General features: G+C 40.9%; 1 protein-coding gene across 4 annotated transcripts in view; it reads right to left on the bottom strand.

The window, feature by feature from the left end:
• Positions 1-27858, bottom strand: part of mpp7a (MAGUK p55 scaffold protein 7a) — a 160225-nt gene that overhangs the window by 88906 nt on the left and 43461 nt on the right. For all 4 annotated transcript variants that reach the window (XM_051940399.1, XM_051940401.1, XM_051940400.1 and 1 more), the window contains exon 3: positions 11126-11244. In XM_051940399.1, coding sequence (XP_051796359.1) covers positions 11126-11244 — 119 coding nt within the window. The remainder of the gene's footprint in view (positions 1-11125; positions 11245-27858) is intronic.

Raw genomic sequence — 27858 nt, 5'->3', positions numbered from 1 at the left:
TCCAACATACCACAGTCCTAGTGACATCTGCTTAGGTAGTTGTTGCTCCACCACCTCGACTTACTTAGTTACTGTGGAATTTCTCCTCCGCTTGGTGAGCAAATGCGAGATTGAAATGCTTTTATTTACAGTTCAGGACACTTTCCAAGTGCCTGTCCATGACGCAGTAATATATTTTAAAGTCATTACCCAGGTTTTTGCATAGCACACTCTCTGTCCCCTTGGTGAGGCAGCAGTGCTGCTGGCGAATGGGAAAAGTGGCCTGGTGGAATAAAAAAAGAGGAAAAAAAGAAACAAAAACAGTGAGAGACAGTGTGTTAGAGCCAAGGAGGGCTTAGCTCAAACCAGAGCGCAATCCAGGACACAGCCGAATCAAAATTGGGATTCTGAAACCTCTCTAATGAGAAATGTAGTGCTACTTCTATGTAAAATAAGGCAGAAGAGTCACAATCAAAATAGTCAAAAATCCTGGAAGCTCCAAGAAGCAGAGGATGGGAAAAGATTAATGAATGAACACCTTCACTGAGAGCTTCAAAAAAGGAATGTTACAAAGAAGTAGTATGTCCCGTCTCCACAGCAGCCTCAGACTAAGTTGTGTTTGCTTCCAGAAATACCCTGCAGGCTTAAAATACACATAGCAACATATGAGAAGGAAAGTATGAAGAAAAACACTAACATGGTTAAGAATTGATATGGGAAAATGCCAATTAGGACGGACTGGAGGAAAAACACAACATCCATCTTCATCTTTTTCAGACAAAAACTCCAACCACTGCTCAGGATCACTGTTGGGGTTTAGGGTCAGACACCAGAGAGACCTTTCAAAAAACTTTACGTAATAAAATGCAGTATTTCAAACTGCATTTATGTTTTTGTTCATGATCAAAGCACACGCAGCAGTAAGAAGAACAATGACTCGTTGTAGCCTCGATTGTCAACGTGGAGGCATTGCCAAGAAAAAAGACCGGGCTTACAAACACTAATCCAGAGATACTACAGCAAGCAAAGTCTGGCACAGAAAAGGAAGAGCGCATGCAAGAAAGTCAAAGTTTGACAGATGGAAAGGTGTGCTGATGAAAGGACAAAGAGGTCTGGAGATCACAGTGCTGGATAGTGTTTCTGTTCCTGAGTCCTGCAAGGAGTCTCGAGGCCTCTGGTAAATGTCCACTGCCCACAAAACTTACCAATGGACCGGTTAAAGCTGACGATCTCTCTCCCACTCATTTGTATATCTACCCACCAGAATGGATCCAGTATCATGCCTCTGTTAATCCACCCGGGTCTGATCTCTTGGTTCGATCCAGAACACCTTGTCAAGGCACCATGGCCTGGTGGACTAGACCGGGTTGGGGAGACGAGAAGGGGAGATAATAGACAGATGTGCAGAGTTGCAACTGGAATTGCTGTGAAATGATATGTTTGCTCAAGAAGCAGAAGGAGAATTGTTGAGATGTGCTTTTTCTCATGTCACAGTCGGTCAGCTTACAGACTTCTGGCTTTAGCTCTTGTCTGATGGCATCAGATTTTGGACACTGTGCTGAAGTTTGTGAACAATTCTGCAGATGAAAGTACCATTCTGTTAGTCTGTTGAGGGAACAACTGGCCAGTCCTGCTAAATGAAGTTCATACTCACCAAGATAGTGTTCATGGTGGTTGACCTGCTGAAGTATTTCACTAAGTCTGCTAAATGTAGAATGTTGTTTTTCACAAAGTACTTGATGTAAAAACTGAAGGTTCAATTCAATATTACTTTTGATTAGTTATTCATGACAAATTAAAAAAAAAAGAAACTGTCAGAACAAACTGCGATCACACCACATTTCCTGGGTGATGAGTTCACAGTGCATAGCAGTATCATCTCCTCTTTGATATTTTCTTCAGTACAGACTGCTGTTTGGTCTCTGGGTCAAAGCCATAGTCCCATTTCTTATGAGCTTTGATGATCTTTGACGTAAGGGTGTGTCCATCCAAACCCTGTTCATGAAGATTATCACAGACTGAGACACAGTGTTGCTTCTACAGGTCAATGGTAAAGATGATTTTCACTAGATGCACACCTGCAAGTGGTCACAGGTTCTGATGTTGATCACAAAACCTCACATGGAATCCTAACTCTTGAGAGTTGCTGCTCACACACAACAGAACAGAACCAGTACCTCTTGACTGGACTTTCTACACTTCTGCTTTTTACCAAAAATGGAGAGATGAGAAATAACAGGTAGGAAAGCATTGGATTGGAGCAAATGTGTGTATTCTGTCAACTTCTGTGTCCGAACTTAGATTGACTCAACAATCAGTGCATAGAATTATTCACAGTATCAAAAATTGGCAGTTTTAATGGATTTTACAGATCTGTAACCACTATCAATAATTTGGATTAGCTCTGGATATTCCAATCTGTAGAATTGTAGAAGACAATGATTCTGACATTTTTTTTTCATGAGATTAATTTTTCCAATATGCTAAAAGTTCTTGTGCCTGGACAAAGTCTCATTGTGCAACAGTGTCTTCAGACACAAGTATGTTTGGCCATCAAGAAATTATTTATAATGGTATATATAATCATAGCACTTGTTTCTATAGAGCCATGGACTTTGAACAAAGAACTCACACAAATCCAGCACCTTTCCTTGACCAAGACACAATACACAGGGGCCTGGGGCCTGAGTTGTTTCTCATTTGTTGTGGAAAAGGCCTGGAGAATGTGACCGCTAATTAAGAACTGACAGTAGATCCAATGGATGAGTGAGAGCGAGACCAGGGCAGCTGGCCAAGTATTTATGACAGCTGCATCATTTACATAAGGGGATACATTTCCTCTTGGAGCTCTTGGAAAAGGAGGCAGAGAGGCCCCCGACACACCACACACATGATGTAGTCTGTAAAGCCAGGACATTGCACGACACAGTCATACACACATGCAGAAAACGTTTCGAGACACAGATAAAATATAAATTGCATGTTGTTTGTTTCCGTTTCAGCATCTAAATTTGCACAGTATAAAATCATTACCAGCAAAAAAAAAAAAACAAAGGAAAGTGGCATGCATCATATGATATATAGTCGCCAATGAGTTAATAAGCAGTATAATGATATCACGATAATGATGGTGGGAATAATGCCAGCACAAATGTATCTGCTGTCCTGACTCAGACTGATTTGTGTACTCACGAGGCACTCAATACAACATACAAATATGCTCAGACAGTCTTTAAAAGCTGCAGGTGAGCCCATGATGTCTTGAGGCAGTTCTTGGGTCAAGAGGGAGCCATAAATACACTATATGGCACCATGAACCCCATTTTCCATATTTTATGTATTGCTTCTATGCTCCATGTCCTATTAAGATTTGTTTCATATCATATAGACCTTCTGGTTTCACTTTGTGCAGCTTTTTTTCCAAAGAAATACAAATTTGAGGTCAACCAAAGTGACCTGGAATAATGGTTGTGGGATCACTCTAGAGATTTTGCTTGATTACCAGTACAGATATTTGACTGATAGAATGAGGACTGGTGGATGTATAGCTCTCTTCTCGTTTTAACTGTCCCTCCTGTGCTAGACATGGCTCAAGTCAATGAGTTTTAAGGTTATTCAGTAGTCAGCAGCATACTGTGCTGGTCGACTGTAATAAGCTCCCCTCTTTCTTTTCCCTGTCCATATCACCACTTTTACTATGGCTTCTTCTAATGTCATCTTCCTTTTTCCTGCTCAGTTCAGAGATGCTAGTTTGTGGAGTATACCAGTGCAAGGAAATGGAATTTTCAGTATGCAAGTGAGGTTTTCAAATCTCAGATTTGTGACTTGTGTCAGAAAGACTATTTTCTAGCAACACATGGCAACCTGAATAACGGTAACTAATGTTCTTCACTTTATAATCACGATGATACCAAAGCCCAAAGCTTTTCACTGAGAATAAAATCCATCCATCCATCATCTATACACTGCTTACTCCTCATTAGGGTTGCAGGGGACTGAAGTCTATCCCAGCTGACTCGGGCGAAGGCAGGCCCTGGACAGGTCGCCAGAACCAGAGATTACTAGCCAGGTTTCACTGCTGCATTAGCGGTTGTCAGGCTTGAAAAGCTCACAGAGGACTTTAGTAACAAGATGAGGAGTTTGACTGATTTCTTTTTGGTGATCTTCCTTTTTAATGAGGGCCAAGGGCAAGGCATGGTTTGATCTAGAAGATAAATGCTTAAACAGTTGCTGGCAAGAAGTGGAGGATGGGCACTGGGCATCAGTAATCTGACTAAATTAGTTGCCAGTGAATGCAATCTATGATTCATTGGTTGTGGTATCATGTTTTTTAAATGCTCTGACATGAAAGCATTACAGTTTAGCCATGTGAAGTGTGTCACTACCTGATGTGAGCTGCTTCCCAAAGTAACTATGTAAAAACATGGACCATATTCTAACAGTCAAAGGGCATGCAGACTAAATTCAATGCCGATCTCAGCAAGGAGACCTGCTGGAACACTCAAATCAAAAATCAAAATTAGGCCTAAGCATTGAGGAGAACGGTTTTTAGGCAACAGTTAGAGCAGTGGAGCTCAGCTGGACATCTTACTACTAAACCGGCAATGTTATCTCAGCCTCAGGACAACAGAGCATTTGTTTCTTGGTAAGTTATGACAGAATCTATAGGACTCCTTCCTAATGCTGCTATTGTTGTTGGACTGCTCTGTGTGCCCGTTATACAAGAGGTGAATGAGGATCATGCTGAATGTGTGTTCCAGTTCCAACCACCAGGTTTAACACTTTTTCAAAATCAGAAATTGCAATATTACAAAAGTACACAACGCATCTTAATTGTATTTACCACAAGCATATGTCTAAAACAACCTCAAGAGAAACTTTGAAGCTGACAGCTAAGTAAAAGCCATTGAATATTTGGGCAATTCATAATCTGAATACTTATTTGCTTTACTAATCGATAGATTATTCAACTATCAAAATAGTCGTTAGTTACAGCCCCAAGGGTGTGTCATAAAGCTTGGAGGGCTAGCTACAGCTTGATCCTATTATTTATTCTGTCTGGTACTCAAGGAATATAGTCCAGGTTGTGTGAAAATGAGCTCATTTATCAAGAATAGTTGAAACTTTCCACTTGGGTACAAGCATCAACTGCAGCACCTTTACATGTCATTAAAGACCTGCAGCACTGAAGAACAAACTGGCAAGCACACATCAATATTGCTGTGAAACAACGAAGCAAGGGCCAAGCCTATTAGCAACTAACAGAAGCAGAATTTATGGGAAAATGACTGACCACAAAATGAGGGATCTCAGAGCCTACTTAAAGGCCTGCTGACAGAAACTTGGTCTTAAAGGAGAACCCCACCTGAGGCAGGTGGAAATTGAATATTGCATTATATTTCCTGTGGCTTTTTGTGGAGCGGGAACTTGGCAGTGGAACAGTGAGCGTGGTGGAATTTATAGAAAGCACATTTGAGTAACCCCCTTTAATTGAACAGTCGAACTGTCTGCGTCATTTTAGCTATGCTAACTATACACAACCGCACTCACATTTCATGTCAGTTCCGATGCTGCAGCGATGAAAAGTAGGTATAACGAGGCAAACTTGTGAGCTAAGAGCCCTGCTGAAAGACAATATTAGAAAATATTTGTTTCATCTCTGTGACATAATCGCATTAGGAGGGCTGGGAGAGGTTGTCCAAACTGTCTGATGAGGGCAGGTGAGGAGAGACAAAAAGAACTTCAGTCTGGTTTAAGGCTCCATGTGGGACTAAATTCTCTTCTTCTTTCTTGTCTCTCTCTCTATCTCCAGCACCTCCTTCTCTAGACCTTCTCTCTCCTTCCAGACAGACTGACCAATAACTGATGCACTGTAATTACCTCAGGTGAGGCCTGAGCGTTTCCATATGAGCAACCTGAGTTGCAGAGCCTGTCAGATTAACATGATATGTGTGTTTTCTCTCCGGTGTTTAACCTTTCCCAAAGTATCCCCTTCACAGCCTTGTGGAATAAAAGGTGGAATCTGTTGTGATTTGGTGGTGGGGCTTTAGAGGAAAAGGACAATTAAGGTTTTATTAATGGTGTGCCACTGACGTTAGCCATGTTCACCTGAACGCTGCGTCTGACTGCTGGTCTCTGCTGTAAGGTGAGATGCTTGTTCTGTACTTGTGTGTGTTTCCAAGTTTGCCTGTCTGTCCATTTGGCTCACTAGTTGACAGGCTGGCTCACATCTCAGTACCAAGTAGAAAGCAGAGGAAACACACAGTTCTGCTTGTCTGGAGCAGGGCAGTTTCCACTTATGCCTCTGTGTTAATGATAAGAGACGCTAAAAGCAGCTCAGTTTCTCTTCACTGAATGAAAAGAAAGAATAAATACGTTGGCGGAAAGGGCTAATTTTGTTAAAGAAACAATGTGGTTCTTTGATGTTATACAAGGTGTGTCTATTAAAAAATGAAACTGGGCTTATGTAAGTCGCACCACAGCGCACACACGCAAACCCACGTGGTGCACATTGACCAATAGGCAAGAATCAACAGCACAGGAAGTTTCAGTCCATTTGAATTAAATAACATTTAATTTCATTCAATAGCTACTATTCATACTGATGTACTTGAACATTTCATGGCTACCATAGCTTTCTGCTTTTGGCATTGTTGATATTGCAGAGACATTGTGTTCCTGTTTATCCATACAACCATTCTATGGAGGGATCATTGAAGTAAACTTGTCCAGCTTCACCTGCAGGACTCTGAGATGTTCCTACATCAAACTGAATATTTCATATCTTGCACTCTGTGCTTGACCTTGCATCTTCAGGAAAATCTCTAATGGAAACATTTAAGATACTTAAACAACTTCCAATTTCTCTTCATTGGAGCTGCACCAATCCCCCTGTTGATCAATTAGCAGTGTCCAATTAAAGTAATCACTGACTAGTTTGAGTAATTATTTAAGAAAAAAGCTAAAATTCTTTGATTCCAACTGAAATGTAAAAATTTGTTGGTGTCTTTGTTTGACCAATGCTGTTAAACTGAATATCTTTGGGTTGTGAACAAAACAAAGACACTTGAGGTTCTCATCCTGGGCTCTGAAAAACAGTGAACACTATTTATTTTTTATTTTTTTTACCATTTTCTGACAGTTTACAGACCAAACAAGTGATCAGTTAATTTAGACAAGAATCAACAATAAAGACAGCTCTTATTTGCAGCCCTATTCTGTACAAGAGCAAAAAGTTTTGCGGTTTGGATCCACAATCTACTTGTTCCAGCCAGGTAAAATGAGAGCTTCTCTTATACTACCATTCAAAAGTTTGGGGTCACCCAGACAATTCCATGTTTTCCATGAAAACTCACACTTTATTCATGCACTAACACAACAGCACAAGGGTTTTCTAATCATCAGTGAGCCTTTCAACAGCATTAGCTAACACAATGTAGCATTAGAACACAGGAGTGATGGTTGCTGGAAATGTTCCTCTGTACCCCTATGGAGATATTCCATTAAAAATCAGCCGTTTCCAGCTAGAATAGTCATTTACCACATTAACAATGTCTAGATTGTATTTCTGATTAATTTATTGTTATCTTCATTTGAAAAAAAAATGCTTTTCTATCAAAAATAAGGAAATTTCAAAGTGACCCCAAGCTTCTGAACGGTTGTACATATGCTCCCTCTTCACCACAACAGTCCAGTTTAATGTTTGCTTCCTGTAATTGGGAGTATTCAAAAGGAAAATCCTTTGTGCAGTTCATTCAAAGTCTTCAGTACTTCAGCTAAACAGCTTGCGAGGACATGGCACACTTGTCTGAACTCCACTGACACATCCTCCCCTCTGAGGTCCTCTTGAAAGATTAGCTAGGTATAATAAGGAGAGGTTAGAGGGCAAGGTGAAGTCTGAGAGCTCCACCCTCATGCCTGGCTAAATATTACAGAAACATAATGCCACCTTCATTAGTATCACTCTATCTGCCCCACACTATGCAGTGTTTTCTTTGGGGCCGGTGGGAATGAGAGACTGAACATGCACAGGCCCTGCCCATCATTATCCATGTTCAAGATGCCTTTTTCTTTGGCCATCCATAACAATCCAGGCATCAAATGAAACCCTTCTGGTTTCCTCAAGTCCCGACATCAGGGCTTTACTTCAGCGTCTGAGGTATGCCATAATTCAGCCACTTTTACACGCTCACATTGGCGCGTTACAGCTCTGGATCCTGAACAAACATGCTTACACAGAAAAGATTTCTTTAAAGGGAGGGCTGAAAATTATGCCAATTTTTCTCTCTGAATTGTCTCTGTGACATAATGACTCTGCCTGGAGGAAAGGAGACCACCAAAGGGAGAAATATATCATGCCAACACATGAAAACAGTACTGAGTGTTCTTTCAAAATGAAGACCATATACAAAGGATACAGTCAAATGTTACGATTAGAGAAGTTTTCTTAGCAATTGAGCCATAAGCATTCTCTGTAAGGTCAATGAAATAAAGAAAGAAATGGAGCTGTTGTTACATATAGTTGCAGGATAACAGCGACTTGAAATGCAGATTTACAGTACAAAAACACTATCCAGCAAAAGACTCTACCTTCGGTTCTCTCTCCAAAAGCAGAGGGTGGAGGTAGAGACTGGCTACAGACTGCAGAGAATCCCAAGTGGAGATGAGGTTATAGTAGACAGACAGAATGTGTTACATTCATTACTTCAGTCTGTCTGCAAGCATATAAAGATATCAAGTGTGCTCATCTTCTCCCTAAAGTCTGCAGCTATCTAGTTTAACAGGCAGTAACCAAACCACAGGTCCATTCATGCTGGTAGACGGGGCAGTCAGAAGATCTGGGTGGGTAGACTGCTGGAATGACAATAAACTGTAATGTCTGAAGGAGACTGGAAGGAGGAAGTATGAATAAAGAAGCATGAAGCAAAGGTGCAAATGTGTGTATAAATGTGTGTAAAATCGGCTGACGGGTGGGAGACAGAGGGTTCAGATTCTCCTCTGTCTCATGAAGGGAAAGATGTGACTATAAAGGTGGATGAGGCAGACAGCGTTCAAGGGAGGTTCCCGATTCACTCTTCTCATACGGTCTGTGCAGCCCAAACGTAAATCCTTCTAGATGCCGTATGTTAAAATGTCCAACTTTACAAAAGAAATAAACAGCCTGTTACTAAAACTGTTTTGGTCACTGCAGCTAATTTCCCCAATCATGACAAGTGTATGGCCTTAAATGGTACGAAGGCTTAAAGTGATGGAGTGGGTGCTGTCATAGGACGGTCCATGGCGTAGAGATGTTAGCACCTGAGCTCCACTCATGTTCCTCCTCTTCAATCATTTTTGGATTAGACAGGAGGTAGGAAAAGACAGACTCTGCCAAAACAGTGACGGTCAGAGTCTTTGTACGACAGTTCAAAAACCCTATTCAGGGAACCCGTGAGTTACACCACAGAGGGTTTGTCTATGTCTATATACAGTCAATGGCCACGTTTACATGAAGTTTTTAAGTTTGGAATTATTCATTTGGAATTAACTCATTCAGAATTAAAGTTTTTTGATTCACGTTTACATGGAAATATTAATTCTGAATTAAGGTTTACATGGACCACACGTTTATTCCCCTTCCTTAAAGGGGAACTTCGGTTTTTTTCAACCTGGGGTCTGTTTTCATATGTCATTTAATACAAGTGAGTGATGCAGAAATTAATTTTCGACATAGCTCCAGTATTTAGCTCGCGAGCTATCGCGCGATTTCGGAGCGAGATTTGCTTTCTTGCGGCCTGAGCTTTGGATACAGACGACAACAAATAGCGATCTCCAGGTAATGTGGAGGTTTTCGTTCACTTCTCATCTCTAGTATGTTGTGGGACACTCGTTGAGACTATCTGAGCCGGTCAGTGTGGGGGGGGAAAGGCACGTTAGGGCGGACTTTGATGCGGGGGGCCAGTTGCCCGATACTTTTCGCTAGCTGAGCTGCTAAGCTGCCTGCCTGGCTAAATACTGGAGCTATGTCGAAAATTAATTTCTGCATCACTCACTTGTATTAAATGACATATGAAAACAGACCCCAGGTTGAAAAAAACCGAAGTTCCCCTTTAATTCCGCTTTACTGCTTGGGCGTTGGAAAGGATTCTGATTGGGCAGGGAGTGGATGTGACGTATCCCTGTTTACCGGACGAAAACAAACTCCATTTGTTGTCTTTTCCCCAACAACATGGAGGAACAGCTAATAAGCACGCTTTTCGCTTTGCTTTTTATTGTCGTTTTGAAACAGCAACTCGACAATGGCGTACTACTTCTGTTGCATCACTTGAGAAGGAGAAGAGAGACTGAATATCGGAGAAGGGTGGCAGAAGACCAAGCTGTGGCGAAAGAAAGCCAGAACGTGTACGTCGCTACGTCATCGTTATGTGAGGAGCCAAGCATGCGCAGAATGACCGGAATTAACTAAAGCAGAATTAACTGTATACATGAATAGAATGTACACAGAAATGAGCTTATTCGAATTAACATTGGAATAAACCAGGTAGTTTATTCGGAATTAAGTTTATTCGGAATTAACTTTTCAATTCGGAATTAAGTGTTTACAAGGAGATTTTAAAGCTGAATTAACTTTGATAGCAAATTAAAGAGGAATTAAAGGTCTCATGTAAACGTGGCCAATGGTCGAGCTTCAAGCCAGAGTTGGTTGGATAGATGTGGGGGATCTTTTCTTTCTGTTGTTCTTTCAACTTTTTTCTTTTATTATTGGGATTGAATGAATTTTAATTATAAATTTAAACTTGGCGCAAGTTAGAATTTCATTTTAAGGAACCTACTGTGTGTAGAAGACTGTCAGTTGCAGTTTTTATGCTGAGATTACTGTAGACAGAACTGTTACTCTTTAAACTATATGTGTACATCTGTATGCAGGGTAAACAACACATGATCTGCAACAACATGATTTTCTACACTAGTAAGATTAAAATTATTACCTTCATAGAAGGTATTTATGCAGAGGAGAAGTGCCTGATGTCCTTGTAGTGCCATGGTAAGAGCACCATGGGTAATAAATCAGAATATCTTAAACAAACCACTACAAGGAACTTAAATACTTTAAAGTATAATTTCAAACTGAAAGAAGTGGGTTTGTTGGTTGTGTGTTTTGTTTTACCTTAACAAGTGAGTGGAGGCTTCTCTCTCCAAACATGTCCTGAAGGAAGGTGTTGTCCTCAGGGCGGCTGACATGAGGCTGCAGCTGGGATGGCAGGGCCGCCAGCAGCTCATACAGGCCTGCAGAGGGGGGAGGAGGAAACAGAGGGTCAGCATGGCAGGGGGAGGTATGACAGCATACATGCACAGTCACACACAACACACAGACGTAGACACAGATGTGCAGACATCTGTGGTATAATAATAAAGGACAGCGGCTGTTTAAAGAACAGACGCTCCGTGTGCATGAATACATATACACCCAAACAGACACACAGTCAAGAGACAGAAAACGGACAGATGTGTAAACCTACATTAAAAAAGTCTATTCTAGTGCTCAAGAATCAGCACTTATTGGTGTTATTTTTTGTTTGTTTAATTTTCTATTGATGTTCCCTATACATGTGCACTATTCCATTTGCAAATGCCACCACTGTGAGATTAATAAAGGTCAATCTTATCTTTTATAAATATGTCACAAACACTACAAACTATCAGATGTTTTATACATGGATGCACTTTCTTTAATTATTCTCCAAATTAACTCATTAAATCACACAAAAATATATTGAAAGTTTTGCAAAATACTTCAAAGACTGTATTTCTCCTTGTTTGCTTGTCACTGGAGGCAAAAGGAAACATAGAGGCAATAAAGTATTTCCTCCCAGGCTCTACTTCCAGCTTTTGTCCCTGCCTTTCCTGTTGTTTGAGGAACACTGCTGTCCCCAATTAGAAACAATTCGAAAACTCCATGTCGGACAACTAGACATTCCACTACTTTTTGATCAGTTGAAAAGTTCAATATGAACCTTCTTCTTTGCATTATTGAACAGATGGCACACATGCCTCGGGAGGCTTTCCATCTACACATCTTCCCTGCCTGTAAACACTCAGTTTTTTTGAGTAAAGGGCATGTGTGTTTGCTAAACTGAAGTTTTGGTGTTAGTGACCAGGATAAGTTGTTGGTGCGACTGTTCTGATGGGTTTGTCAACATGTTTTGCTTTCATTTTTTTTTCAAGAAACTGTCGAAAATCTAAGTGAACTATTTAGAAGTAACCCTTTGCCCTTAAAGGAAGTGAATTTGAAGTGAGTGAAATGAAGGGGCTTGGCTGTAGACCAACTGATGTCATGAGCGCACAAAGACAGCAGACTTCTGCATTTATCCAGGCCAATGTGGCCAATACACAGGTCATTACCAAAGCATGAGCAAAGTTTTTTGGTGACAGTGAGAGAAACAGGGTTCATGGAGAATCAGGCCCATAGCTGAATCTAAACCGCCTCAGAGCAACATATGCTAAAATCCACAAGGCCTTTCGGGCTTTACTAACCCAGCTTATAAAAGGAATGAATATTTCAAATTCATTTTAAAGAGAACCAGACTGGGGAGCTGATGGTTTCAAGATTAAACAGAGGGGAGGTGAAGCACTCAGAGAGAGAGAGCACAAAACCAGTGAGTGAGTGGGGTTCTTTCCAAACACAACAGAGTTCTGGAGTGCAACTGATGGAGAGTAGTAGCAGAGACTTGTTTGTTGCTCCGTTCTGGTCCTTAGCATGGCTGTGATCCACTACACTAAGGGATACAATAAAGGTCCAGCCCATGCAGACATATAGGCACACTGGGTTATATGCATCAAAGACCCCTTAACTAACGTGCCAGAAAAAGGCCCCCCAGATTCAAACTCCTCAAACCCAACCACACAGTGCTTGAAACCCTTTGAACTAACACTGATCATGTGAAGAAACTCTAAACACATTCACGGCGAAGCCATCGAAACGTCAAAACAAACTGGAGCGGCTTGGCTACCTCTCAGAGTGTGTCTTTCATCAGAGGACAGAGCGAAAGAGAGGAAGCAGAGAGAAAAAAAACACCACAGACGCAACTGGAGTAATTCATAGCTGAAGATGATTGATTGAAAACAATGGTAGACGTCGTTGGCTGGATGAATGACTGGCTGCCTGAACTGGCGGGCTTTGACCCGGTTACAGCAAAAGCGTGCTGGCAGCTTAGAATGTCTGGCAGGATGGTTGGCCATGGCTGGCTAACTTAGCTCATGTCATGCTCTGCTGCTGCTGTTGGGCACACAGACGGATGAATTGTCATCTGCCACTCTAATCCCTCTGCTTTCCATTTAGAGGTGATTCACGGTTTGAGTCTCTGAGATCTTTGAGTAGGTGCAGGGGAAATATCAAGATGATATTCTCCCCTGTTCTCAGGCTCCCAACATGGATTCTGTGTAGTGTTAGCGCCTCATACCTCACTGTTACAAAGGCTCTGTGGTAAGGAAAAAAGTAAAACAAAGGACAGGGAAAAGCCACTGAACAAGAGAGAGGTTTTACACATATGTGCAACAGTGTTATTACAGCGAACCCCATGGTTTTACTCAAGCATGGTGTGTGATATTGTCCCTGGTATGCCATCATCGGATGCCTGGTTCTGGGGTCCTCATCACCAGAAAGCTTGCTTTCTTGCTAAACAAGCTGCTTGAGGGCAGCTGGCCCTCTCAATCATTTACAACTTGGAACTCCCAACAGAACATCTCACATAATATATTTAAAAAAGGATTTAAAGAGACATGGGATGAGGTGATGGGTGTAGGAAGGGCAGGGGGAGTCGGAGGGAGAGAGATATGGTAATGTCATTACTCTTGGCAGTGCTGAGATACTGGTAGGAGGAGAAGAAGAGAACAAGGGGGAGAAAGAGAGAGTGAGAGTCCCAAAGCGTTTTTCTCCCCAGGTGCGAAGTCTCCCCTCCTGTCTACACTCGCAATGACTCAATTCTTTATTCCTTCTGACAACAATTCCTTCTTGTCCATGCAGAGGAAACTGAAACAGGTTATGTGATGTGTGCCAATGGCACATTATGGGAAATACATCGACTCCATTAGCTGGTCAGAAATAATAACATAATGGAGGAAAAGGATAAAAGAAAAGCTCCCACTGTACTGACTTTCTGGGGTCAGTGTGTCAACCTGAACCCTGTGACCTAGAGAGAAGCCAGATTCAAACAACAACAGAACGAGTATAGAGCTGCCAAGAGCTAAACAAGGACTCGGCAAAACTGAAATTAAATATAAGAATGCATGGACAAGCAAGGAGAAGAAATGGAGGTGGAAAGAGAGAAGGAGAGGGCATATGCCAAAAAAACAATCACAGATGTGGTAAAATCACTGTGTGTGGACACTATAAAAAGTAGAGAGAGAAATAAATCCTAGACCAGATGTATGAGCACATGTATAGCTCATGTACATGTAAACAGTGTCCAGCCTGGACAGTGAGAAACAAAATGAGAGAGGGGGAAAGAAGAAGAAACACAACGGGACTGAGCCAACTCTTTACCACTAAAGGGTGGACCAGTTTGCTTCTTGTCGGGTTGGTCTGGCTTCATTTGATTTGTGTTGGCCAGACTATTCTGGACCCTCTCGTGCGGCGGCTGTGTGTAGTGAACCTGGCAGCCTCTAGTAGTGGACCACTAGGTTGTGTTGTGGCTAGTGCCTGCCCAACCCAGAGGTCCTGCAGGCCAGCATGATGTTGTGCAGGATGGCCGAAACACTCTTCAGAGAAATCAGAGAGGCAAAGCATCCCATATGGAGGAAGTGACCACTTTAACTGCCAAACAGCACTTCCCCTCTCACACCCACACCTCCACAGCGGTCACAGAAAATAACAGTGTTTTTCACAAACCCCCTTTATGTAAAACACAAAAATCCCAGACAATGAAATGCATTAAACATGATATGCATCAAATTGCAGGTCACATAAGTCAACAAGCTCAGGGGCTTTTCAAGAGCACTGCATGACCTGGAAATTACAGGAAGTAATCTACTAATATAAAGTGTGTAAAATATAGCCCTTGCCACAGCGTTGTAACTTCAGCACTGTTTACACTCACCACCCTTGGGGGATACAGACCGCTGGGAGATGAATTTATCAGTCTGTCTGTAAATTTACATGGTGAGGTGAACAGCACTGATGCTTAGGGAACCCACTCCCATGTTAGAACAGATGCACATACGGAAAGACAAATTGTCTGTCTGTCTGGTGAAAATGAACTTGTTCAAATACAGGAAATGAACGCTGGGTTTTGACTCCATTTCCTCCCCCTGCACTTTCTCCCAGGTGCTGAATGAGTTATTGACCACCCTCATATATCTTTCAGAAACATATAGGGAGCACAATGTCCATGAGGCTCACCAGACTGCTGGGGGAAGAGCATTGTGACAACACGTGGGAGCTTTTCTAGCTGGTCGGTATTTCAAACATTGCCTTGTGAACGTGTCTGAGGGCCATCTGTGGAAAACAAATGGTGGCAGATATGGGTGGCAGTAAGAGAAGCAGCTGCACACTGTAGACTAATCCGCTCAAAACTTTATTTACCTCCTTAAAGTCCAGCTGCAGCAGAAAGAAGAGTTGCCTCAAGCATAGCAACGGAAGACAGAGGCAGAGAGCAAGATTCAGTGAAGGAACACAACATCTGAGATACACATTGATATAAATACCGCCTGATTAAAGCATGCACGAAGAGAGAAGATGACCAATGACAAAGATGAGAAGGAACACCATGAAAAGACTTTCTGCAACAGGAAGAAGTGGCAATTAGGATGATGATGATTCCTGTACTTATGCAAACATGTTTTCATCTGAAGGGAGAAACTGCAGACAGGGAGTGGGTGGGAAGATGGATTTACCTTGAGTTAGGTGCCAAACAAAAGGAGAAGTGTTTAGGGCTCCTTGTTCACAGCCAGCCCAGGACAGGACAGAATATGTCGTCTGCACACTGTACCCATACATCTTCTGTCCCTTCACTATCTTTGCCTAAACTTTTAATAAAACTGTCTTTCTACTAAAGAAAGAAAGTCAAAAAAAGTTAAAAAACAAAAAAAAAAAAAGGAGCACAGAATAGAAGCTTTGCCCATCAAGATTAAGTGACTATGCGGCGTCGCCTACCAGACATAAACTATATAGTATTACAAGATGTATTAGCTAAGCAGACGCTGTGATCTTGAAACATAACTTACAATCCAGCAGTCCAGCAGCGTTCTACTTGGGATACGACAGTGGTGGACCATAGAAAAGCATGGGGAGATGTAATATATAAGGCTTGCCCTGGAATGTAACAGCAGGAGTTCATGATCTATTCAAGCCCGCAAGCCTCCCATTACCAGCTCCAAACACCAAACCGCTTCTCCACATTAAAAATGGTCAGAGGACGGAGCCCTCCAACATCATCTTCAATGATATTTCAGCGTCACGGTCTCTGCATAATAACTCAATCATCTGGAAGAAAAAAAAGTAAGTGGCTTTTGCAAGATGTTAGTTAGGGGTCCTCAGCATGGAAAATGACTTCAGCAAGTACCGCGGGTTGATCCAGGTGCAATCAATCGTCACTCCAATCATGTATCGACGGTTTAAATACCACAGGCTGAACTCTGGATGTATGTCAGTTCAGGCCCTATAAAGAATCCACGGTTCATGCTGAAATCACGCCTAATTCAGAGGGAGCAAAACATATAAAAAATAAATAAATCCAGGTTGCAGGTCCTTATCAAAGTTGCATTTCAGAGGCAGCAAAAGCCAAATTAAATATACAAACATACTTATATATTAACTGGATTTCATCTTATTTTGTCATCAAACATCATGTAAGTGCCTCAACCGTCCATGTTTCGTCACACCTTTACACTTCAAAGGGTTGTCAGCACATTGAAAGCAGAGCTTCGGACAAAAGGACAAGTCTAATCAACATAATTGAATGCATACAGTCTGCAGGACCCATCACCACCTGAGGAGCGTGGTGTTTTCAGCTACAACTGGTTTAACGGTCACACTGCAGACAAGTCAGGCTAAAGTGGAAGCACCTGCAACAGAGCTAGCAAGAAGCAAATGATGTAAAATAAGGAAAGGTAGAGAAGGAGAGAAATTAAACTCAGAGAAAAGACAAAATGCTAGAAATATTTCAGAGGACAAACAGATTGTGACATAGACAGCAAAGCAGATAAAGAAAAAATTTGCCAGTTCAGTGTTTGTTGGATAAAAGGTCCTGAAGTCTGGAGGAAGGCTGAGCTTGGCAGCGGTCATTCAGGACTTCTCTTTCTGCAGATGGAGATGAAAGGCTGCTGTTTGGCCCAGTCCAAGCGCCAAAGCTTAGATTCTCTCTAACATGGTAGACACTGCACAGAATCCACAACAAGCCTGCCAGATCTAAATGACCTGCCACCTCTCCTTATTGTGGCCATGGAACAGCAGCGCACTTTCTGGCACAAGCCTGCATGTTCTGTCCAACACTGTGGCCAGCTCTGTACTTCAAGCAAGACATGAAGACGTGCCAATACCACCTGAAACACTTCATTCTGATCATAAATGGATGACAGCACTTATGAAAATTTGTGCTTTAAATTTACACTCTAAATCTTACTCTGTCTCAGTGTCCTAGTTGCAGGCTATTACTCAACATCCCATTGCCTGGTTGTCAAACAGAGCACATGGTCTGTAAAGCTGTTCTCAGATTCTTTCTAACGCAAGTGAGCATGTCCTGCCCGCCAATGACCGATTTAGTACCCTGTGTGCTTTGGAAGGGAATGCTGAAGGATGTCATCATGCTTCAACAAAAAGAGAAAGAATTCCTCATATTCAAACAAATACAAGTCATTGTTGTTCTCTCTTAGTCGTACTCACTCGATTCCTTTCTTTTATATCTGGTTCCTTTAACTGTGTTTCTGTTTTTTGGTAAAATGATGTGGAAATTTTAGTTCTGATCTAAGTGGAAACAGGGAGCTCTTCCAGTGGCAACAAATCCTTGTGTTTCGGTACTGTATCACTGCGGCACTGAGCCGGCTACTGGCCATCGACCACGACAAATGGCTGGAAGTTCCCAGAGGATCCACCGCCCCACCTCCAACACAGGCGAAGTCCTCCCCCCACCCTCCCTAATGTCTCCCACGAGTTGAAACCGACTAAGGACCAGATGCTCCGGATTCTTGACATCAGGATGGAAAAATTTACTGTTAACCTTGACAGAGAAAAAAACAATATGGCCATATTCTTATCACATCACTCATATTATTTAGAGATTTGTGTTTCTACAAATGCATATGTCCCAAACCAGTGTATGTGTGTGTGGGAGCAAAAATGTGATGAAGTCACAGAGCGCTTCACTATGAGATTATCTGCATCTCATTACCCAGTATCATTATACAGCTATCACTTCCCCAAGGGGGGGTGTTAAAGATAGGAGAAAATAAGATGGCTGGAATCACTCATTTATCGCCCCTGCACAAACATACACACATACAGCCAGTGAGTTATTAGTGTATCTGGTAAAAGCATTGTCTCATCGAAAGATTTCCATGTGTATTCTTTCATGCGAGTGTCGGCCACCTCCTCCGCAGCTGTGCATGACTGAAACACCCTTACCTTTAAATGCTGTGCGGGGGCCATAAACCTTGATAGAACATGCAGGTACAGCTTGGAATAACACAGTTAACTTTAATAAGGTTAATAAAAGGGCATCGAGGTCTTTAGAAGTGCGTGTTTGAGAGCGTGTGTGCAAGGTTTCGGGTAAGTCTCTGATGTACGGTTTAAGGGGCACCATGCAGACGTGGTTATGGCACACAGGAATGACTTGTCAGCAAGCATTTGACTCAGCATCAGTATTGGGATTTCAAACCACAACTACTCAGTTAATCACACCAATGAGTGTCTCATTCAATAAATCAAGGAGGATCAACAGGGGCAGGAAAGGCCACAATTTTACATGTGATTCAATTACTAACCTACATTTCATATGTATACTTTAGAGTTCAGCTCATTAAAATGAACTAAAGATTTTGATTAAAAAAATTAGTCAGTGTCAGAATTTACAGTCAACACTGGATTTTAAAAAAAAGTTTAACCTAAATAACCCTCCTGTCGTCCTGCGGGTCAAATTGACCTGCTTTAAAGTTTTAAAAATGTGGGGGAAAAAATATATATATTTTCACAGTGAAAACTTCCACATTTTCAAAATTGTTTTAGGAATTTTTTTTAACATTTTTTGGTGGAAAAAACTAATTAAAAAAAAATGTTTAAGAACATTCAGAAAAAAATCAACCAATATCCAACGAATTTCGCTGTCCAATTTGGGGATTTTTTATTTAAAAAAATAAAACTTTTGAGAGAAATTTTTCAGGAATTTTCTTCCTGAAGATTTTGCAATTTTTTAGAAATTTGGGGGGAAAAAATTCTGAATTTCTGGACTTTTTTCAGACAAGGCAGCAACATTTTTTGGTAAGGACAACACGAGGGATAAAGGACAAAGACTTATTTTTGACAAAGATTTGTTAAATAGTCTTTAAATGAATCATGACTTAAATATATAAGGGAAGGAGGAAGCTATAACCCTCTATTACTATCTCATCATACTACAACAGATATCTTTCAGTCTGCTAACAAGAAGGTCACATTGAGCCTATATCACACAGAAAAACACACAGGGCGCCTGTGGATGTTTCTAAAAGTCTGGCTGTGACTTCACACCTTTCTACAGTTACTTACAGACTGGGCTGCAGCACAGTGTTGGTGGTTATTGCTGAATTATGCTGAGCACAGTGGACATAACAGGATGTCTGGACAGTTTAGAATATTCGGCTACGTTTGGACACCACTGAAGGAAAGCCTGAACAAATCAAAGCACCTCCAAAGCCTAGCAGCAATTACTTAAATTACAACTCTTGTTTTGACAAATTAAAAAGGAGTAACTGAATGCAAATCTCCACCCATAACTTCTCCTAATAACAAGCATTTGTTTTAGGCATCAGTTATTTCTTTGCAGAGTCAGCGCGCTTCAAATGCCTACAATATACATTATTTTGGGTGGCTTGTCGACATCCACAGTTCAGTCAACCCAGACTCTCATGAACTCGCATCAATGACAGAATTTACGTGGCACATGCTCTTAGCTACACATAAAGCATGAACTGGCTTTTATATGTTTCACAGAGACAGGCATACAACTAATGGCTTTTAGATGGTAAACAGAAATAAATCCAAGATTGGCACAGAACAAGGCAGAGGGCTTACTGCTTTTATTAACAACACATGGTGCAACCCTAATAATAAGGAACGGTTCTGCTGGCCACATAGTAAACTGTTAACAACTCTACATTCATACTACATGTCCAGCAACCTTTCAAGTGCCATTTTGGTCGCTGCTTGCATCCGTCCCTCCTCTCGACACTCCAGATTATACATTCCAGTGCTTTCCTGTATTGTACCATTTGTACCTTCGTCTAATTTTTTAACTTCCACATATTTAGGCGCTGGGTACAAAGCAATTTCGCCTTTGGGATTACTTAATTTCTCCTGACTTCTGATACAGTTATAGGAAGTTGTAAGTGTTCTATGATGTAAGAATAACGCGATGATGTCACTGGTTTTAAATTACCTCAAACATATCCCATTTTTGTACATATACATAGATACAGTACAAGCTAGCATGGGCTAGCATAGTGGTACGGTCAAGTTCTCTGGATGTACTGGAAATACCATCATACAAATGAGTCTTATAATACACATACAATATAGACATCAGAACCATGTAAAACCAGAGATGGCGCACGTCTCACCCACCACTGTCTGAGACAGATTTAAGTCTAGCTGTTTATACTTCTAAATCACAGTATCACCCTCAGTGCTGAACCACTCCAACACAAAGCTACAATCACATAACTCCAGAAGCAGGGAGGAAATGGGGCTACAAGGAACAAACACCCACTCTCACTGCAGGAGGCTCTCTGACCTCTGAATGCCATAAACCAGATGCTGTGTGTCTGAGGATCTCTGACAGGAGAGCAGAGAGACTTCACGAGCAACTGAAAAAGCTTTTTATTTGTAGACAATGAGCTGCCATAATCATACACAACACAATGATGTGCAGTTCATTACCAAACGTACCAAAACCTCACCTGTCACTGCAGACAGAGAAGTGTTAACTGTGAAGTTTATATTTAAGCATTTGATTTGGACAGCAATGAAAAAAACGAGAGTGCTATTGAATATTTTCTTTTTCAGAACAAGTAACTTTGGAATTCAGTGTATTTTTATTCGATTAGTGTTCGAGTCTCTTTATGCTTTTGAGTTTCTTTGCCATGAAGGTTTGTCATTAAGACTGACTGGGCTTCCTGTAGGGATGTTTAAAACTTTTGGTAGGCCACAGTATAAATGCAACAAAACACCCACCCAGTGTAAAAATCCTTGAAATTCAACCTTGCAACTAATGAAGTTCAGTGGGGAGATAAACAGTGAGCAGCAGACAGAGGAGTGGGCAGGTTTCGTCCGTCTGAGTATCCCTGAGTGGGAGCTGAAATAAACTGAGATGAGCCGAGCCAAACTGAGCGGAGGCGTAACAGTTATCTGTCCCCAACTGAGCCTACAACCAAACTCCATCACTGCTGAACAGGAGGAGAAATGACTAAACAGCAGCTGTCTGGCACAGAGAAAAGACCTGGAGAGCAGCTGCATAGCTCTGTTGGAGGGGAGGTTACAGAGTTTTCAGATTAATCTAAGCAGGGTTTTGACTTATTGCCTGAATGCCCCTGTGGAGCAGACTCCACATTATCAGGCCTGTGAAGTGCACAATTAAAAGCTAATTTTCCATCTCCTCTTGGCTGTCTTGTTAGAATGTGCATTAATGTGTGTTTGTGTTTTAGATGCCAGAAAAACAGCAGCCAGCAAAATGTCACATTAGAGCATCCTAAAGTATGGGGTACGGTGTTCTGAATGCTGAGGGATGGAGAGCAAGGATTTAAACAGAGCTGCTACTGACTATTTTTCTATTGCTTAATCTGTTGATTATTTTACTGAACTGTCTTTTTTCCCCTCCAAAAAAGGAAAATGACCATTTCATTTAGGTTCACTTACTACGTCAAACTGTATTTTTTGTAAATGTAGCGCAGCATGAAATGCAACAAAGGTTTACGTATTAAAGTGCAAAATGGTAGAATTAAACTGGAAACTCTTATAAGGCAAAAATGAACAGAAAACAAGGGCTCGGTATTGAAGTTGCTGGTGCAGTTACAAAAAAAATCCAAATTTCTATTAAACTCCTTAACAAAGTGAAAAAGTTAGGTTTGTATATTATACAACATGTAACGTGGTCATGGTGGATACTTTATGAGCACAGAGCAGCTAAAGCAACTCTTGTTGTTCCTGTTGCATAACTGTTCTCTGACTTTAGTAGTATCGTTGAATAAAAATAGTGTCAAATTCCCCACACATCCACCATTTTTAGCTAATGCCTGGTGAGTTAGCCGGTATCAAGGTAAAAAGGTATTTATTTAGGAGTTTAGTTAGCAGTGGACTTTTGACTTCTGGTTAACATGTAGTCTTAATTAGTTATTATTTCATACTTGTATCATACTCATCTCACCCTGGTCACCACCTGTTCAACCTGCTGCCCTCTGGCTGGAGCTACAGGTCTCACAAAACCCAGACAAACAGACTCAGACACAGCTTTTTCTCTAAAGCCATCGGCGCTTTGAACACAAACGCTCACTAAACAAAAACTACACACACCAACTTAATCTGTGCAATAAATAATTTCATTTGTGCCATATGTAGTTATCCACTACAATTACTGTGTATATTTTCCACTACACTTCCACTAAATCTCCTACATTTTATATCTTATCATTAAGTTGATAGATTCTTGGTTCTGTTCAAATCTTGAAGCAGTTTTTGTCATGCACCAGTGGTAGCAGTGCTCCCACTGTCATTACATGTACTGTCATAATATGATAATAAAGATTTTAATTTCATTTGATTCATTTTTTCTGACAGAAAAGTACCTCCAGCGCCGGTTTTCTCTTTAGGTGCTCATGCACTGCTCTCGTGCACAAACCACCTTTTGGTTTTGTGATCAGTAGCAATACTCTGATTCTACAGAGCCCTTGGGTGTTTGGAATTGTTTTACACTGAACAAAGTTGAATGCAGCTGCCGCCACCATTTTCAAGAGCTGTAGCGCTGACTGCAGCTGACCAGGAACTCATATTATGACACAAAAATTATGTAGCAATACTGAAGAAAAATATTTGTTCAGTAATGAATTGAGCTAACTGCACCAGCCCTAGGTTTTACAGTCACACTAAGTGTTTTGATCATCGAGAAAAGGGCCGACATCAACTAAAGTCATGTCATTATAGGTATAGTCTAGCCTAGCCGCGCTAGACAACCCACGGCAACGAATTTAATTTTCTGCCAGGGTGGGTCTAGTTACCCTCCATAAGGCTCGAGGCTGGATTCTCTTAAAACCGGCCGGACGAATCACCATGAAGTCTAGAGTCAGAAGGCGGGCGTAACTAAGTGACGACAGAGGCGCGACGATTCTGACAGAAACAACCGGAAACAACTAGCCTAGCCGCGCTAGACAACCCACGGCAACAAATTTAATTCTCTGCCAGGGTCGACAACAAAAACGACAACAGTTGTTGAACTCCATTAGCACCGACTCTGAATAATCTTTCTGTTAACATGTCTGTAATATACTTGAGCTTCACCCATTGACTGTATAAATAAGGCTTCATTGAACTACCGCATCCTCTGATTTCTGGTGCTCTAGGAGCCTATTCGTTGCACTGATTGGTTGTATACCTACCCAATTGCTGCAGAGTGATTCGATAGACAGCCTTTTAGCCCGCCTCCCTCCCTGTCGAGCGTGCCTAGACCCTTGCGTCTTCAGAGCATGGGTCTAGCGTGGCTAGGCTAGGTAGAGTCTGATTCAGGACAAAATCTATATTTAACTATTTTCTAGTAGATTGTTCACCTGTTGCAACTTTCATCCCACTCACTCCCATTTTGCACAAGCACAAATGCTGAAATACTGCTGTGTGAATCAGTTTGAGCCATTCTGTTTCCCATTTACAGAGTCTGGGCTGCTGTTTTTTTTTTTGTTTTTTTTTTTCAGCACACAGAGCAGACAGCTAGCAGACGGTGAGGAGTGTTCACACAATTTGACATGAAGTGTATTGGATTAGAATCACATACTCTAGCTTTAATCTGCCTCCCAAGCATTTATGAAAAGCCACAAAGTCACACAGTGAAATGAGTCCACCGTAACCCAATCACCAGGACAGCCTCTCTAGCACTCCCCACGGCCACATTTTAAGGCCAGTTTTCCTACATTTTATTGTTTTTCATGTTTATTTTCTCACTATTTGGTTTCATTTATTAGACTCTAATTTATACAGAGACCTGCTGTTTATTTGGGCTGAGACAGAGAGAAAGAAAGGAGGGAGGGAGAGAGAAAGAGGGAGAGATGGTATGATCTTACATGTGCCCTCCATTTGTCTGCCCATGTGTTTGTTCTCCAAATACTCCAATAATGAGCATTTTAATAAAATCTGCACTCACACTTGAACATTCTCCTGCCTAAGTCTGGCACTGAAATGGGAGAACTGCTACTAAAGAATAGTTATATTAATGATAATATTTTCCCATTATGTTAAAGGTCTGAGCACAGTACTTCATCTATGTGTGGCAAGGGGTGTTGAGGGGTCGGTAGATGGCAAAGAAAAGAAGCTAAGGTAGTGACAGAAGCTGTAATGTTTCTGTAATTATCGTCTGCCATCACATGCGGAGGAGGTATTGTTTGTCTGTTGAAGTTACATACTCTGGCAAAGACGTGGAAGTAATTGTAAACACGATTATGTTTTGTTATATAATCAATCCACAAAACAGTCTCATAATATACAACAGAGCAGTAATAGTACTTTGATTATTAGCATATGAAGCTTTACACAGCAGGATAAATCAAAGGCACCAATGATTTAAGCTCAATTCAGCAGATTGATCTTTTTAATTTTCATTTTTGGGGGGTTTTCAGCGATGTGCATGTCAGGGATGGAAAACTAACAGGAATGGCTGAGAGTTTATGAGAAGATCAACATGTGAAGCTGTGTCCACTCCAGCAACCTGGTCAGAGCCATGTTTTGTTTATTCTTAATAATGCAAGTCTGTTGAACTAAAATTGTAGAACTGCAAGGTTACTGTGTATTTAAGGCTGTTTAATAAAGACTGAACATTTGTTAGCTCTTTTATCAGTGCTTCACTGATCAGTTTGACGTGCTTGGAGTTTTAGTGTGCAAACTGGTGAAAGCTGAAGCTGCTCACAGACAGCTGTGGATAAAAAATGTTCAATCTAACAAAGTGTAAATGTGCTGAAGTTCTGACTGCTACTACGTGTCAGTGTCTCTGTGGAATGTGCGTCATGTCAGCCAGTCAGAGCCGACAGATGTCTATAAAAGGCAGCATGTTGTTAAAAAAAAAAAGCAAATTTAAAAATGCAGTGATGAGTGTTGCATACTTATTTAAGTATTTTACTGATTTCCAGCAATTTGCCATACTTCTACACACTGAAAATGTCCAAAATGACTTTATAGCTCAAAGTTTCTACTGAATTCTTTATTGTGAACTGGTTTTATGGCTTTCATAGTTTTGTGTTTGTATGGGTTTTATGGTTTTATAGTAGTCCAAAATTATATTGTTTTGTTTATTTATCTTTCTGGAAAGCACTTTGATCTTCTATTATGTTGTTGTAAAGTGCTCTACAAATAAATTTTTTAATGATTGATTGATCACACAACAGTCCAAAATTTCCTTACTGCAACTTGTCTGGAATTTATAGTTTACAAAGATGAACTCTTCAGAGGTTACTGTACATTACTGCATCATCGAACAATCAAGTCATCTTAACTTAAAGCTTGTGTCCGGAGTTTCCGTTTGTTTTCAATTTATGTATCATTGTTTAACAAAGCTTAAATGTGTTAGTCTAGTTCGATACTATAATATAATGTTAGTATGACGCGATATGAAAATTTATTCTTGAGCTCCGCCTTCCTCTCATAGACCCCCATGTTATTCCAAAAAGCGCCAGTCGCTGCCGACCAATCAAGTTCGAGCTTCAGCTTTGTCATGCTGTCAATCAACGGTTACGCGCACAGCAAGCAAGCCCATGCAGAGGTGGGCGAGCTACGCACTACGCAACCACGAGCACATTTGTTTTGCTTGTGGAGGAGAGAGCATCAGGGATCAGCAACTTCCAGAAAAGTTACCAATCCCACGGCTTGTCAGGCCAAGAGACTGCAGGACGTTTTTTGGCTCGGGGTGCTCGCCTCGCTCCCCGACCACGGCCTCCATAGCCCGCCTGACGGCTTCGTTTAGATGCCCGACCTCTGGAGGAAGATGTTGGGGCGTCTGGGACATACTCTTCGTCAGAGGAGTCATGCAATTCTGAACTCTAGATAGAAATAAATAAACAATGTAACACATATACACGCGTAAATGCGCTAAGTTTGATAAACAACGTCATCGAGAGGGATACACGAGTGTAATCACATATTGAAACTTTACTCGTTCGTCCTAGCAGATTCATGTTATTTTGGTATTAGGACAAGTTAGACTCAATACAGCATTCTAACGTAATTCCTTTATTATTTACTAAATGTACTAAATGTAGAAGAGTGGAAAACAGCAAAACAGGCAAGATGCTGCAGCACTCCGGGCACTTCTCTCATGTACTGCGTGCGTGCACAAATAAAGGGGCGAAATCAGAGGGAGGGAGGGACCACCAGTGTTTTGGGAGACGCTGCGATTCAAACTCCGGACACGAGCTTTAAGTGATTAACTCATTACTATTAATTTTGAACATGAATCCCACTCTCATTGCTGCTTTTGGTGTATATATCTGCAGCACAACTGGAAAAAGAAAGCTAACCAAATAATTTTGTAGGAGGAGACAAATTTGAAATTTAGTTGTTTTTCAAGAGAAATCTGGCTAGCTGAATCTTTAAACACAGTGCTGGCGTGCAGCAGAGAGAACAGATATGTGTTATTAATTACGGTTCTGGAGGGATTTGGGATCAAGTCAGGAACTGTCTTTATATCTCACATATTTGCATTTCAGACAGAGATAACTGGCAAAGTAAGAGACGTACTCTGGCCATATTATCCTCACTTTATTTGTTTTGAGTCAGATTTTGCAACTTGGCTCCTACTTAAAGGTGAGTAAACTGTACACTCTACAGCCACACAATCAAATAACTATAACGTGAAATCTTTCTGTGTTGTTTATTCATATACTTAGGCATCTATGGATAATCTATGATGTGGGATAACATCCCTTAGTACTGTGTTGCCAATATGACATGATTATTATTTAAGTGTATTAGCTGTACAGCTTCTGTATCTTTTGATTTCAATCTTTATATTAGTATTCTCTTTACAATGGCAACTGATTACATTTTCTATCTCGCTCTGTTTTTCTGACAATCCTTTATATGATAAAGATTTTAGTCTGTTCAGCCTACAATTATTATGAATCCACCTTGAAAACTGTTTCATCATAATCAAAATATGATTAAAAAAGTAATTTCAAATGCATTAAATGACTATAGGTGCTTCCAGGGGAAGATTTCAGATAATTTTAAAAAAAGTTTAGAAACTATAGTTAGCACATGGTGTCATGTACATATACATGAAGTCCTTGTGAACATTTGTGAAAAAAAAGTTCCTTTCACTCAACTCAAGAAAATGTAATTACATGTAACACAGCTCATAACACCAGGATAAATTAACACAATTAAACTAACGTCAGCACAAAAAAATAACAGTTTTAAAAACGTAATATTACACTGACAGTCTTTCATCTTCCAGCTGTAACTAAAAG

This window comes from Acanthochromis polyacanthus, chromosome 20 (genome assembly GCF_021347895.1).
Source record: "Acanthochromis polyacanthus isolate Apoly-LR-REF ecotype Palm Island chromosome 20, KAUST_Apoly_ChrSc, whole genome shotgun sequence".
NCBI classification, from domain to species: Eukaryota; Metazoa; Chordata; class Actinopteri; family Pomacentridae; genus Acanthochromis; species Acanthochromis polyacanthus.
The sequence above is the reverse complement of the archived record's forward strand: the minus strand, read 5'-3'. Positions and strand labels throughout refer to the sequence as shown.